At 48.4% G+C, this 13,941-nt stretch overlaps 1 protein-coding gene across 2 annotated transcripts in view; it reads left to right on the plus strand.

Annotated features, from left to right (window-relative positions):
• The window catches only part of BRWD1 (bromodomain and WD repeat domain containing 1), a 523,732-nt gene that overhangs the window by 58,460 nt on the left and 451,331 nt on the right, over positions 1–13,941 (plus strand). For both annotated transcript variants that reach the window (XM_030203838.1, XM_030203839.1), the window contains exon 7: positions 12,221–12,381. In XM_030203838.1, coding sequence (XP_030059698.1) covers positions 12,221–12,381 — 161 coding nt within the window. The remainder of the gene's footprint in view (positions 1–12,220; positions 12,382–13,941) is intronic.

The following is a 13,941-nucleotide window of genomic DNA, read 5'->3' on the forward strand; positions in this document are numbered from 1 at the left end:
TTGCTTTTGTCTTCACCGAGGGAGAGATACCAGTGCCAGAAGAGTAGCAAATCAGCTGGACCGGATGGTATTCATCCCAGAGTACGGCTAGAATTGAAAAATGAACTTGTAGAACTATTGTTAGTACTTAACCCTCCATTGCCTGCCGCATTGAGCCTGCCATGAGTGGGAAAGCGCGGGGTACAAATGTAACAAAACAAACAAAAAAAAAATAATACGTAATTTACCTTTAATCAAACATAGTTTCGGAAGATTGGAGGGTGTCATGTCTCCTACGTCAACGCAAGTTGCAAGTTGCGTCCTCGGGCTGCACAGGGTCCCGTTGACACTCACACTTGACTGGCACAGCCCTGAGCCATGTGTGTATGGTTCTTCTCTGGCTGCAGGCTCCTTGATTGCTTTGCTTCCATGCACCTGGCTGTGCTCTCTCTCTGCCTGGCTTCCAGGCTCCTTGATTGCTTTGCTTCCACCCACCTGGGTCTGCTCTTCCTCTGCCTGACTTCCCTTGCTTCTCTCTTATTGGTCTTCTGGTTCCTCCTTCCCCTACTCTTGTCCTATGGCTGTGCCCCTTCTCCCTGCTGATGTCAGATGCCAGCACTTTATCAGCTGAGCTCTCCCTAGACTCCTTGGTTCGGCTTCTACTTTGGTAGGTGTTAACTTGCTCAGTAGTGTGCTTCTCCTCTACTTTGCTCTTTGTTACTGACTCTGCCTGTACCTGGATTACTCTCGTGGCTGCTGCCTGCCTACTACTGACTCTGCCTGTACCTGGATTACTCTCTTGCCTGCTGCCTGTTTGGCCGACACGTTCATCACCCCGCTTCCTACTCCATCTCGTAAGCCCTGCAGGCCGCCCGCACCTAGGTGCTCAACCTCTGGGGAACGGCGGTCAGCACAGGTGAAACCCGGGGTTGTCCAGCCGCCAAGCAGAACCTGGTCCGAGTACCAGGCTCGGCAGCACTCGGTACAAGAACTCACAGGTCTGACAGAGGGTGGCCAGTGGTCCAGAGGTCATCCAGGAAATTAGACCGGTGAGCCTGACGTCTGTGCTGGGCAAAATAGTAGAGACTAAAACAAAATTACAGAGCATGCAAAAGCATGGATTAATGAAACAAAACCAACTTGGATTTATTGAAGGGAAATCTTGCCTCACCAATCTATTACATTTCTTTGAAGGGGTGAACAAACATGTGGATAAAGGTGAGCCGGTTGATACTGTTTATCTGGATTTTCAAAATGCGTTTGACAAAGTACCTCTTGAAAGACTCCAGAGGAAATTGGAGAGTCATGGGATAGGAGATACTGTCCTATTGTGGATTAAAAACTGCTTTAAAAGAAAAGAGAGAGTAGGGTTAAATGGTCAGTATTCTCAATGGAGAAGGGTAGATAGTGGGGTTCCGCAGGGGTCTGTGCTGGGACTGCTGCTTTTTAACATATTTATAAATGACCTAGAGATGGGAGTAACTAATGAGGTAATTAAATTTGCTGACACAGTTATTTTAAATTGCAGCTTGGAGAAAAGATGGCTAAGGGGAGAAATGATAGAGGTCTATAAAATAATGAGTGGAGTGGAAAGGGTAGATAAGCATCTGTTTACTCTTTCCAAAAATACTATGACTAGGGGGCATTTAATGAAGCTACAAAATAGTACATTTAAAACGAATCGGAGAACATTTTTCTTCACTCAACGAGTAATTAAACTCTGGAATTCCTCAGCAACCCTCCAGACCGGTCAAGATGCTTGGGTTATGCATGCCTACCAGCAGAGGAAGACTGAGAACACTAACTTCAAACTGAGTACATATAACCTGTGCCTAGCCATCTATCTCCAGTATTTTCTCAGTCTCAGCAGAGGGTAGACATGCAGCCTGTGCAGCTTGTCCGGTCTGGTAGGATTTAGGTTCCTTGTTGTGAGATTAGTTAATTTTCAGTTGTTTTCTGGAGAACAGTGTTAATCCCTGTGCCTGGAATTCTGTGATGTGCAAGGGGTTGGTAGGTCCAGTGGGGCCTGCCATTGTCCCCTCTGGGGTGTCACACCCGGGTGGCCGGGTCCCTCCCCCCGACTGGCTCTCCCGTTTTGGGCAGCGTTGTGCCTCGGCTGCAGTGTTAATCCTGCAGCCTTGAGTGCCATACAGATTATAGCAGCAGGGCTCAAATAAAGTTTAAAAAAAAAAAAAAAAAAAGAGCACACCTCGTGTGGAGAGCTGCAGGAGCTGCACTCCGGTGTTTCCGGAGTTGTTCAGCCGGTCTGGGAGAGCTGAGCCAGTAATTAAGCGCCGGTGAGTGTTTTTTCTTTTATTTTTGCCAGTTGTTGTAATCAGCTGTTTCTGAGGCGCGAGTATGTCGGGGAAGTTGCTTCGTTGCCGGCTGTGTGCGCGTCGGGGTGTAGACGCGGCTGGCGGTCCCTGCCGGTTTTGTGGAGAGCCCAAGGCCCTATCCCTCGCGCCACCGGTGTTAGCGGCGGAGGTTCCTTCTGCTGGATCGCAGGAGGGTTGTGCGGCTCAGTTTGGCGCTTCAGCGGCGGTTCCGATTTTGGCGGGAACCGCCGCCATCTTGGATTCGGGTCTTTTGGGCGCTGAGACGGTCGTGGGGCTGCAGTCTCTCCCGATTTTGAGCCCCGCTGGGGGGAGGCCTCGGGCAGCATGGGGTTCCCTCCGGAGTTTGGAGCTTGTTTCAGGCTTGGAAGGCGGGCCCATCGTGTGCGGAGTCCCTTAGTCCCGGGTTGGGGGGGGGGGGGCTACCGCTAAAAGACCACGGGTGAAGTGGTCTGAAGATGTAGAGGTTTTTTCTCCTCCGGACTCTGAGGGCGATTTTAGCCCCCTGGAAGAGGAGGAGGGGTCGGCTGCAGGTCAGGATGGGGGGGACCTGACTTTGCCAGGGGAAGACCCCTCGGTGGTTCGGATTTTTCACAGGGATGAATTATCTGAACTCATTGAACAGGTGTCTGCCACTTTAGGTTTGATCCTGCGGCAGCCCCCATTGGGGATGGGAAGCAGGTGGATCCTTTGGTTAAGGGGATCAGGCGGGTCTCTCGCTCTTTTCCTATGAATGCGGACTTGAGAGATATGATCACGCAGGAGTGGCATTCGCCGGAGGCTCAATGTAAGGTGGCTCGGGCTATGACCAAGCTCTATCCTCTTCCTCAGGAGGACAGAGATTCTCTCAGGCCCCCGACGGTAGATGCCGTGGTGACGGCAGTGACTAAGGCTACTGCTATTCCAGTGGATGGAGGGGGGGGCCGCGTTGCGGGACCCTCAGGATAGGAAATTGGAGACCTTCCTAAAGCGGAGTTTTGATCTGTCTGCCTTGGCGTTGCAAGCGTCTGTTTGTGGAGGTCTGGTGGCGCGGGCTTGTTTTTGCTGGGCTCTGAGACTCCTGGATAGCCCGCAGGCTGATAGGGCTTCTCTTGTTCAAGATCTGGCCAAGTTGGAGATGGGGTCGTCTTTCTTGGCAGGTGCGCTGTACGATTTGTTGAGGGCGTCTGCTAAGAACATGACTTTTGCTGTGGCGGCTCGGCGGGCCCTGTGGTTGCGGGGCTGGGTGGCCGATGCCACTTCCAAGGCTAAACTTTGTTCCCTTCCTTTTAAAGGCTCTTTGCTTTTCGGGGAGGAATTGGATAAGTTGGTGATGCTAAGGCCCCTCGGCTTCCTGAGCTTCGTCTCAAGGTGTCTAAGGGGGCTGCGGGGCGGGGGCGGTTTCAGGAGGCTCGGCGGTATCGGCCCGGTAGGTCTTCTGGGGGGACTAGGGGTCGGTTTTTCCAGAGAACCCAGTCCTTTCGAGGTGGCCGTCGCGGGGGTCGAGGCTCTTCTTCGGGAGCGTCCGGAACGTCCCGTGTGTCTCAATGATGGTTTGGGGACCCAGCCTCTGGTTCGCGTGGGGGCTCGCTTACACTTGTTTTACCAGAGGTGGGTCCAGATCACGTCAGACCAGTGGGTGCTGCAGATAGTGCGAGACGGGTACGCCCTAGAATTCGACAGTCCCCTTTCCGATTTCTTTCTCGTGTCTCCCTGTCATTCAAGATGCAAGGCAAGAGCAGTGCGGGCCACTCTGTCGCGTCTAATCGGTTTAGGGGCGGTGGTACCTGTTCCCATGTTAGAAAGAGGTACGGGCTGTTACTCCATTTACTTCGTGGTGCCCAAGAAGGAAGAGGGTTCCTTCCGGCCCATTTTAGACCTCAAGAAGGTCAATGCAGCCCTAAAGGTTCCCTCCTTTCGGATGGAGACGTTACGCTCAGTTATTGTAGCGGTGCAAGAAGGAGAGTTTCTGACTTCTTTAGACCTGACACAGGCTTACTTACACATCCCCATTCTAGAGGCGCACCAGCGTTTTCTTCGCTTTGTGGTCTTAGGGAGACATTTTCAGTTTTGTGCGCTTCCATTCGGCCTGGCGACTGCGCCTCGCACCTTTTCCAAGGTGATGGTGGTGGTGGCGGCGGCGCTGCGCTTGCAGGGCATTTTGGTTCATCCGTATCTGGACGATTGGTTGATTCGGGCCAAATCAAGGTCAGAGAGCGAGGAGGCCACTGGCCGTGTGGTGACCTTCTTGCAGTCGCTGGGTTGGGTGGTCAATCTGGCAAAGTGTCACCTGGTGCCTTCCCAGTCCCTGGAGTATCTGGGAGTTCGCTTCGACACGAAGAAGGGCCGGGTGTTTTTGACAGCTCCTCGCATCTCCAAGCTGCAGGGACAGATCCGTCAGCTCCGAGCGCAGAGGGCGCCTTCGGCTCGGGCGTATCTTCAGGTGTTGGGTCTGATGGCAGCAACAATAGAGGTGGTTCCTTGGGCCAGGGCCCATATGAGAGAATTACAGAGAGCTTTGTTGTCTCGTTGGTCTCCTCAGTCTCAGTGCCTGGAGGAGAGTTTCCCTCTGTCGGGGGTTGCCCGTCGCAGTCTTCGCTGGTGGCTCCACTCTCCGAATCTAGCGAAGGGCATGCCACTGGACACTCCCAATTGGACGGTGCTGACCACGGATGCGAGTCTCTCGGGCTGGGGAGCGCATTGCCTGGGTCAGGTAGCCCAAGGACGTTGGAGGAAGCATCTTGGTCCATCAATCGCCTGGAGACTCGAGCAATTCGGTTGGCTCTTCGGTCCTTTCAGAGCCTGCTAGAAGGCAAGGCAGTCAGGGTTCTTTCCGACAATGCCACGGCCGTCGCATATGTAAATCAGCAGGGGGGAACGAAGAGTCAAGTGTTAGCTGTGGAGGCGGCGGAGTTAATGTTGTGGGCAGAAGCTCATCTTCAGGGTCTCTCGGCGGGCCACGTGGCAGGGGTGGACAACGTGAGCGCGGATTTTCTAAGCAGGCACACGTTAGACCCCGGAGAGTGGTCCCTCCATCCCTCAGTGTTCAATCGACTGGTGTTGGAGTGGGGTCGGCCGGTGCTGGATCTCATGGCATCGGTCGACAACGCGCAGGTCTCTCGCTTCTTCAGTCATCGAAGAGATCCTCGGGCCGAGGGCATCGACACGTTAGTGCTCCCGTGGCCGACTCAACAGTTGCTCTATGTATTTCCGCCGTGGCCTCTGGTGGGCCGCGTGGTGCAGGTCTAGTGGTTCTGATTGCGCCCAATTGGCCTCGGCGTCCGTGGTACGGAGACCTGGTTTGGTTATTAGTGCAGGCTCCGATTCCGTTGGGGCCCGGGGTGAGATTGGTTCAGGGGCCGATCGAGATGGCCGACCCTTCTCCATTCTCGCTTACGGCCTGGCTCTTGAGAGGCTCAGATTAAGGAAGAAAGGTTTTTCAGCCAGGGTAATTGATACCATGTTGCGTTCTCGTAAGAGGTCTACTTCTTTGGCTTATGTGCGGGTGTGGCGCATTTTCGAGAACTGGTGTCAAGAGCGGGATTATGTTCCTCTACGTGTTTTGATCGCGGAAGTTTTGGAGTTCCTGCAGGACGGTCTTGACAGGGGGCTCTCGCTCTCTTCCCTGAAAGTGCAGGTTTCAGCGTTGTCTTGTTTCTGTGGAAAGATTCAGGGGATTTCCTTGGTGGCTTCGCCGGACGTGGGGCGGTTCTTGAAAGCTGTCAAGTTGCTTCGTCCGCCTCGTCGTCCGACGGTTCCGCCTTGGGATTTGAATTTGGTCTTGGAGGCTCTGGTAGGCCCTCCGTTTGAACCATTGGCTTCCATCTCGTGTAAAGATCTTACTTTAAAGACAGTGTTTCTGGTGGCCATTGCTTCGGCGCGTAGAATTTCGGAGCTACAGGCTTTGTCTTGTAGAGAGCCTTTTCTCTCCTTTGCTAAGGAGAAAGTGACTTTGCGGACAGTTCCTTCGTTTGTTCCTAAGGTGGTATCCTCCTTTCATATAAATCAGGTGATTTCGTTACCAGTGTTGGGGGATAGGTCTGGTGATCTCTCTCAATGTCGTTTGGCTAAGTTGGATGTTCGACGCATTTTGCTGTCGTATTTGAGCAGAACGCAGGACTTTCGAGCGTCGGATTGTTTGTTCATTTTGTTTGGAGGCCCCAGAAAGGGTGAAGCGGCTTCCAAGGCTACTCTGGCTAGATGGTTGAAGGAGACTATTGCCTCGGCGTATTTGTTGAAGCGTCGGGCAGTTCCCTCGGTACTAAAGGCACACTCTACTCGGGGGGGGGGGGGGGGGGGGTAGCCGCCTCTTGGTCGGAAAGTAGTTTTATTCCTCCGCAGGACATTTGTAAGGCGGCGGCGTGGTCGTCCATTCATTCTTTTGTAAAGCATTATAGAATTGATGTGCAGGCAAAAGAGGATGCTCGGTTTGGAGCGGCTGTGTTGTCTTCTGCTTTTCGTGGTCCCACCCTTAATGTGTCTACTGCTTTGGTACTTCCCAAGTGTCTTGACCGGTCTGGAGGGTTGCTGAGGAAGGTGAAATTAGGCCTTACCTGCTAATTTTCTTTCCTCTAGACCCTCCAGACCGGTCAAGAGCCCGGCCTGTCGATTATCAGAAGTATTTTGAGCCGTGTTCTGCTATGACTGTTCATTTTATGTTCAGTATGGTCGGAGAACTTTCTTTGACTCTAATATTCTACAGAGTGGGACGCCTGGGTGTTTCATCTGTTTAAGCACACTGTTGGTGTTTAACTATTAGTTTTCCAGGTACAGGGGTTCTATTAGTTTCAGAGTTACTGTTCCAGGGATTTGTTTCTCTGCTTTGCTAAGTGTATACTGGAGATAGATGGCTAGGCACAGGTTATATGTACTCAGTTTGAAGTTAGTGTTCTCAGTCTCCCTCTGCTGGTAGGCATGCATAACCCAAGCGTCTTGACCGGTCTGGAGGGTCTAGAGAAAATAAAATTAGCAGGTAAGGCCTAATTTCACCTTTTGTTGCCAGAGAATTTGATAAAGGCGGATAGCTTAGCGGGGTTTAAAAAAAGGTTTGGATGGCTTTCTAAAGGATTTGGGGAAAATCCACTGCTTATTTCTGGGATAAGCAGCATAAAATGTTTTGTACTTTTTTGGGATCTTGCCAGGTATTTGTGACCTGGATTGGCCACTGTTGGAAACAGGATGCTGGGATTGATGGACCTTTGGTCTGTCAAAGTATGGCAATACTTATGACTCTACTTTCTCAGGATATATTTGCAAAGAGCAAAGGCCTACAAAATTCCTCCCAACGCCTCATCTCATTTGATCCAGATAAACTGGTAAGCCCAGTAACACAATGAATCCTGTCTCAGTGGATCTCAGAATGTGTATCTCCAATTCGCGGGGCTTCACTTCCACTTTCACAGTGATGTGTAAGGCCCTTACTCCGGGATGGGGGCAAAAACTATAGCTAATCCTATATTAAACACCAAGAGCCAAAATGTGTAAAGTGACAATCTGGTTGTTTAGAAGATAATGTTTTTGATGGGTACTACATATTGTCCTATCTTTTATTTTCCGTCCCACTGAGCCAGATTCCCCCTCCCCCTCTCCATAGGTCTTCCCCAGGCCTACCTTTTTAAAAGCGTGGTCTAGTGGCCTTTTGGGGGAAGGAGCATCTCAAATTTGTCTAGTGTTCATCCGTCTGTTGCTCTGCCTCATCAACTTGAGTTCCCAAGTCCTCCAATCCCCAGTTAAAGTCCTGGATCAGGGCCTTAAGCTCAGTGGAATATTTTTGCAGGGTGTCTTTTAAATCCTAGAAATAAGTAGTAGTAGTAGTAAATCCTATAACATAGCTTGTAAGTCTTGTTTAGTAAGCAGAGTTGCTGATTCAGTACGCTCAGTCTGCATTGGCAAGGGTGGCACTGTGCCAGAATGCAAATAGATTATAATGTTAGGAATTATTTGGAAACTAGTAAAAAAGGCCCATTTCTGTCAGAAATGAAACGGGCGCTAGCAAGGTTTTCCTCGGAGTGGATGTTTGAAAATGAGGAGTGTGTGTGTCAGAGAGAGAGAGACAGTGTGTGTGGGGGTTTGTGTGAGACTGTGTGTGAGAGAGAGAGAGACGTGTGTGTGTGACAGAGTGTGTCAGAGAGCGTGTATGTGAGACACAGTGAGTGACTGGTCTCAGGACCCCCCCCTGCAGCCACCCATGTCCAGCGACCCCCCCCCCCCCCCCCCGGCCACATCAACCCCCTCGCCACCCGCAGCTGCCAATGGTAACACTGCTCAACAGGAGAAGCAGCAGCGGCCGCTACAAAAAAAGAAAAAAAACCCAAAATGTTTTTAAACCTGAAACACGGCACCGTAGACAGCCATCTGGCATTGGCTGTCGTCTCTGCAGCCGCTCCTCCTCTCCCCTCTCACATTGCTGCGCTCCTCCGGGGTCTTACTCCAGGGGCAGTGACGTGGAGGCGAGAGGAGGAGCGGCTGCAGAGCTGACAGCCAATGCCAGATGGCTGTCTACGGTGCCGCATTTCAGGTTTAAAAACATTTTGGGTTTTTTTCTTTTTTTGTAGCGGCCGCTGCTGCTCAACAGGAGAAGCAGCAGAGGCCGGACAGAGTTACCATTGGTAGCTGTGAGTGGCGAGGGGGTTTTAATGTGCTTGGGTGGAGGGGCTTGCGTGATGCGCCCGGGGGGGGGGGTTGTCTGGAGTGGGGGGGGTTTGTAGCGGCCGTTGCTGCTCAGCAGGAGAAGCAGCAGCGGCCGGACAGCGTTACCATTTGCAGCTGCGGTTGGCGAGGGGGTTGATGTGCTTGGGGGGGGAGGGGCTTGGTTGATGCGCCGAGGGGGGGGGGGCACTGACAACTGATTCCTAGGCAGGGGGAGGAATAGGGAAACACGCGGAGCCTAGGAATCAGCTGTGAGTGATGTCAGCCTGGCTACGGAGCCTAGCTCAGCAACTGCAGGAGCCATGGACACAGGCAGTCCCACATTAGAAAGTTGGTGGTGAGAATTATTATATAGGATGAATGGAAAATAGAACTGAGAATGTTATAATGCCTTTGTATCGCTCCATGGTGCAACCACACCGCGAATACTGTGTACAGTTCTGGTCACTGCATCTCAAAAAAGATATTGTGGAATTAGAAAAGGTACAGAGAAGGGTGATGAAAATAATAAAGAGGATGGGACGACTTCCCTATGAGGAAAGTCTAAAGTAGCTAGGGCTCTACAGCTTGGAGAAGACAGCTGTGATAGAGGAATATAAAATATGAGTGAAGTGGAACAGGTAGAAATTCTAGAACTAGAGGGCACACAAAGATGCTACTAAGTAGTAAACTTAAAATGAATTGGTGAAAAAATTTCTTCACTCAATGAGTAATTAAACTCTGGAATTTGTTGCCAGAGAATGTGGTAAAAGCAGTTTTGCAGGGTTTAAAAAAGGTTTGGCTAATTTCCTAAAAGAAAAGTCCATAAGCCATTATTAAGATGAGCTTAGGAAATCTAGTGCTTATGTTCTTATGAGATGCTACATGCAGATGATATATGGACATAAGAGGGGCAATACCAGACATGGAAGGGGCTATTTGGACATACAGGAAAACTGCTAGACATGGGGGGGGGGGGGGGGGGGGGGAGGGTATTAGGGACATAGAGGAGTGATTTTGGACACAGGTGTGAAGGGATAAGGGAGTTTTGATGATGAATGCGGGGAGATGGATACAGAAGAGACGCTGGACAGGGAAGTTTAGGACAGAGAAGAGAGATCTTGGAACATGGGGAAAGATAGATACACAGATAGAAGATGGATGGTAGCAGTGAGAGAGAAGAAATGTCAGTGGGCAGGAGACCCTGTCGAATGAGTTAAGAGAAGGCAGAGGGAAACAGAAACCTGAGCCTGGGACTAATATATGAAAAATAAATGACTAGACAACAAAAGGTGGAAAAATAATTTTATTTTCTATTTTATGATTAGAATATGTCCGATTTGAAATGTCTGACAACAAATCTGGCAGGATACACATGGCTGGGGCCAAGGGCAGAAATTTGGGAGGTGATCTTACTAGGCCATGCCTTCTTTAGCTTCCAGCAGGCTTAGGGCTCTCTTTGGCCAGGGGACATTTGCAGTAGTGCACTTCCCGAACACCGTCCCTGGCGTGTCATCTTTATATTTTGCATGGTATAGGAGGAAATGCATCTCTTTCTATTTCCTTGATGTTGTACTACATGCGAAGTGTTGCTTCTTGAGATTTTGGTTTAATTTATGTTTATCATTTTTGGTCTGCTATTATGTATTTGGCATTTGTGTTCTGTGTGCATGACCAAGGTATTCTGTTAGCGTGAATTTTCTATTTATTATTCTGTAGTAATTTGGTTTGTTCAGTTTTCCCGATAGAGGGGATATTTGTGAGGGGGGGGAGAGGGGTTTTGATGATACTTGTACTGTATTGTTTGTGATTTTTAAAACAGTTGTACAGAATATTTTCTTTTTATACTTTAATAAAATGCTTTAAATATAAAATCATAACTGTGAGATCAGCTGGCGCTCACGGGGGATGGGGACAGAGCTCGTGGGGACAGGAACAAACCTTTTCCCTTTCTAGTTCTCTAGCCTGGCTCCTCAAAGCTAAAAAAAAAATGGGTGCTGAATATATTGTCATCTGGTACCACCTGCTCCAAGAGGCTCCAGTGTCTTGGGGTCAGCTTCAGCACCATGTTGGGAGCTATCTTTGACCCAAGAAGGGGTGAACAAGTTTCTGTCCCAAAAGAGTGCATTTTTGTGTGAGGTGGGCCCCAAGGGCCTGAGATTGTTTACATCTACTCAGTTCCATGGTGACTATGTTGAAGATGGTTCTTTGGGCTTTGCTGTCTTGTTCTCACAAATCCCAAAAGTTGTTGAGGTCTCTTTCCTATTCCAAGTATTATGACATGATGTACTTGGTATCATCAGCAGTACAAATGTAACACTTTAATGGGTAACCAATGGGGACAGATGCGGTTGAGACACACAGGATAGGCCATTGGGATAAATGAGTGGCTAAATTTAAAGGCAAATTATATGTATAGTTGAATAAGAGATGTAGAACTGTTCATAGTTACAAGGTTTTTGGCAAGCTAGTCCAGATAGATAGTGATTGTGTAGTCAGTTGCCACAAGTATTAAAAGCTTAGCTAAAGTTAGACTTTCATCTGCATCCTAAAATACAGGTAGCTTTTAAATTCTAGAGTTTGCAGGCTACTCATGAGAAGGCTCGTTAGCAAGTGTCACGTTGTGCAATTTCCTTTGACGAAAGTACTCCTTGGGAGGATCTTAGGCCTCAAAGGCAGGTAGAGGGCCAACTTATTTTTTAGACAGTCTGGTCCATTTTATTTGAGGGCCTTGAAAATCAGAGTTTTAAATTTGGCCCTTTGATGGTACAGGTACAGTGCAGTTTTTGTAGGAAGGTTGCTGTTATGGTCATTCTGCATGCAACCCTCTGTTAGTCATGTTGCAATATTCTGAATCAGTTGGAGCTGGTGCAAGTTCATTTTTGGTTTGACATTACAGTAGTCTAGCTATGCTATCATTACAGCATGAACCTCTTTAATCTGTTTTAATTATGATTGTTTTATCCTTCTTCATTGTTTGACTGAATTTTGCTTGAGTATGTTTCATCCTTCATTGTTTGAATTTTGCTTATGTTGTAACCTGCACTGATTTTTAGAAGTAAGTTATGTCCTGAACAAAAAAACAAGGTAAATGCACCTATTTACATGCATGTACTCCTATGTAGTTCTGTAATAGCCTCCTTCTGTGTATAAATCAGGTTTTACATTCAGAAAGTGTTATAAAACTTACCCCCTAAATGTTTGAGCATGATAGCATTTGTAAGGCTTCTTGTGGCTAATTTTCCTGCCAGGTATGATTAACTCTAAACTTGTTCACTTGTATCTTGTTCTGTTTCACATAGTGGAGATGGATTGTGCAAAGCAGTTAACAGGATGTGTACGTTTTAGTTCTGCATTTCCAGTAAGCATGTATCAACATATAAAGATGCACAGGAGGATTCTGGGCCACCTCTCTGCTGTATACTGTGTTGCATTTGATCGAACTGGACACCGAATATTCACAGTGAGTAGATTCTCATGTAGGCCATTGCTTTTCATGGTACTCTAATCTTGCTGAAAGAGTAAGGCGGATAGAAAATATTTTTTCACTACCGCTCCCAAACGTTCAGCAAGGGAGAAGGCGTATAAAGGCTGAAATGTTGGGATGTGGACTTCGCAATTTTGCGTTTAGAGTAGCATGCTTTTACGTAAAAGCTTATTTTAAAAAATGACTAAAATTATGAAATAAGAGCTGACTTGGTGGCTCTGCCCTTCTTCCATGTGGAAAGTTCCTGCTTTTGATACCTAGTTCAAGACTAACATTTATTATCCTCGGATACAAAATATTGTCATCAGCAGAGTACAGCACATCATCAAAACAGGTACATATTGCATATAGTTTAGCTCATAATATAAAATCAGTATAAACAAATGCCAGTTAATTCTGACAATCTCTTTCCCAGAACTCAAGGTAAGATCTATTGCTACAGCTCCTCTGTAGGAAAAAGTACCTTCGACTTCTACCACACCTGAACGTAAATGCTTCCTTATCCTGCTAGATGAGTTTCCAGATAAATGGTTATGCCATCAGATGGAGGCAGAGAACTTGGATTTTTCCCATGACAATACAAACAGTATACAGAATGGTGCAGTCCCGGAATTTTCCAGTATAATCTGCCTCCATCAGGTGGTTATAGCATGGATTAGTGTGTCGGGATCACCATTTTTTTTCCTCCTTGGCTTGTCTTCCTGAGGCACACTTTATAGTGGCTCACTGGTGGCTTAAGGGAATGGTCTGTAGACCTTTGTCCTAATTGAGCTGGTGGGGGCCCCTTACTCACGGCTCTTACCTACAGGTCTTTGCACTGGTAGATTGTCTTGAAGTGGACACAAATGTGCAGCCAGACATACTATTTTTGGGTGGGCCTGAGCCCAAAGTGGGTGGGTACACAATCTCCCCCCCCCCCCCCCAATGCTTTCTGCTCCTGCACTAGCAAACTCCAACAAATAAATACTGAGCTGGCGGGGATTCTCAGGTCCCACCAGTTACATAAGTAATGCCATACTGGGAAAAGACCAAGGGTCCATCGAGCCCAGCATCCTGTCTACGACAGCGGCCAATCCAGGCCAAGGGCACCTGGCAAGCTTCCCAAACGTACAAACATTCTATACATGTTATTCCTGGAATTGTGGATTTTTCCCAAGTCCATTTAGTAGCGGTGTATGGACTTGTCCTTTAGGAAACCGTCCAACCCCTTTTTAAACTCTGCCAAGCTAACCGCCTTCACCACTTTCTCCGGCAACGAATTCCAGAGTTTAATTACACGTTGGGTGAAGAAAAATTTTCTCCGATTTGTTTTAAATTTACAACACTGTAGTTTCATCGCATGCCCCCTAGTCCTAGTATTTTTGGAAAGTGTGAGCAGACGCTTCACATCCACCTGTTCCACTCCACTCATTATTTTATATACCTCTATCATGTCTCCCCTCAGCCGTCTCTTCTCCAAGCTGAATAGCCCTAGCCTCCTTAATCTTTCTTCATAGGGAAGAAAGATTAAGGAAGTTGGAAGAGGTCCTCCAGCAG

Source organism: Microcaecilia unicolor, chromosome 5, assembly GCF_901765095.1.
Source record: "Microcaecilia unicolor chromosome 5, aMicUni1.1, whole genome shotgun sequence".
Classification (NCBI taxonomy): Eukaryota; Metazoa; Chordata; class Amphibia; order Gymnophiona; family Siphonopidae; genus Microcaecilia; species Microcaecilia unicolor.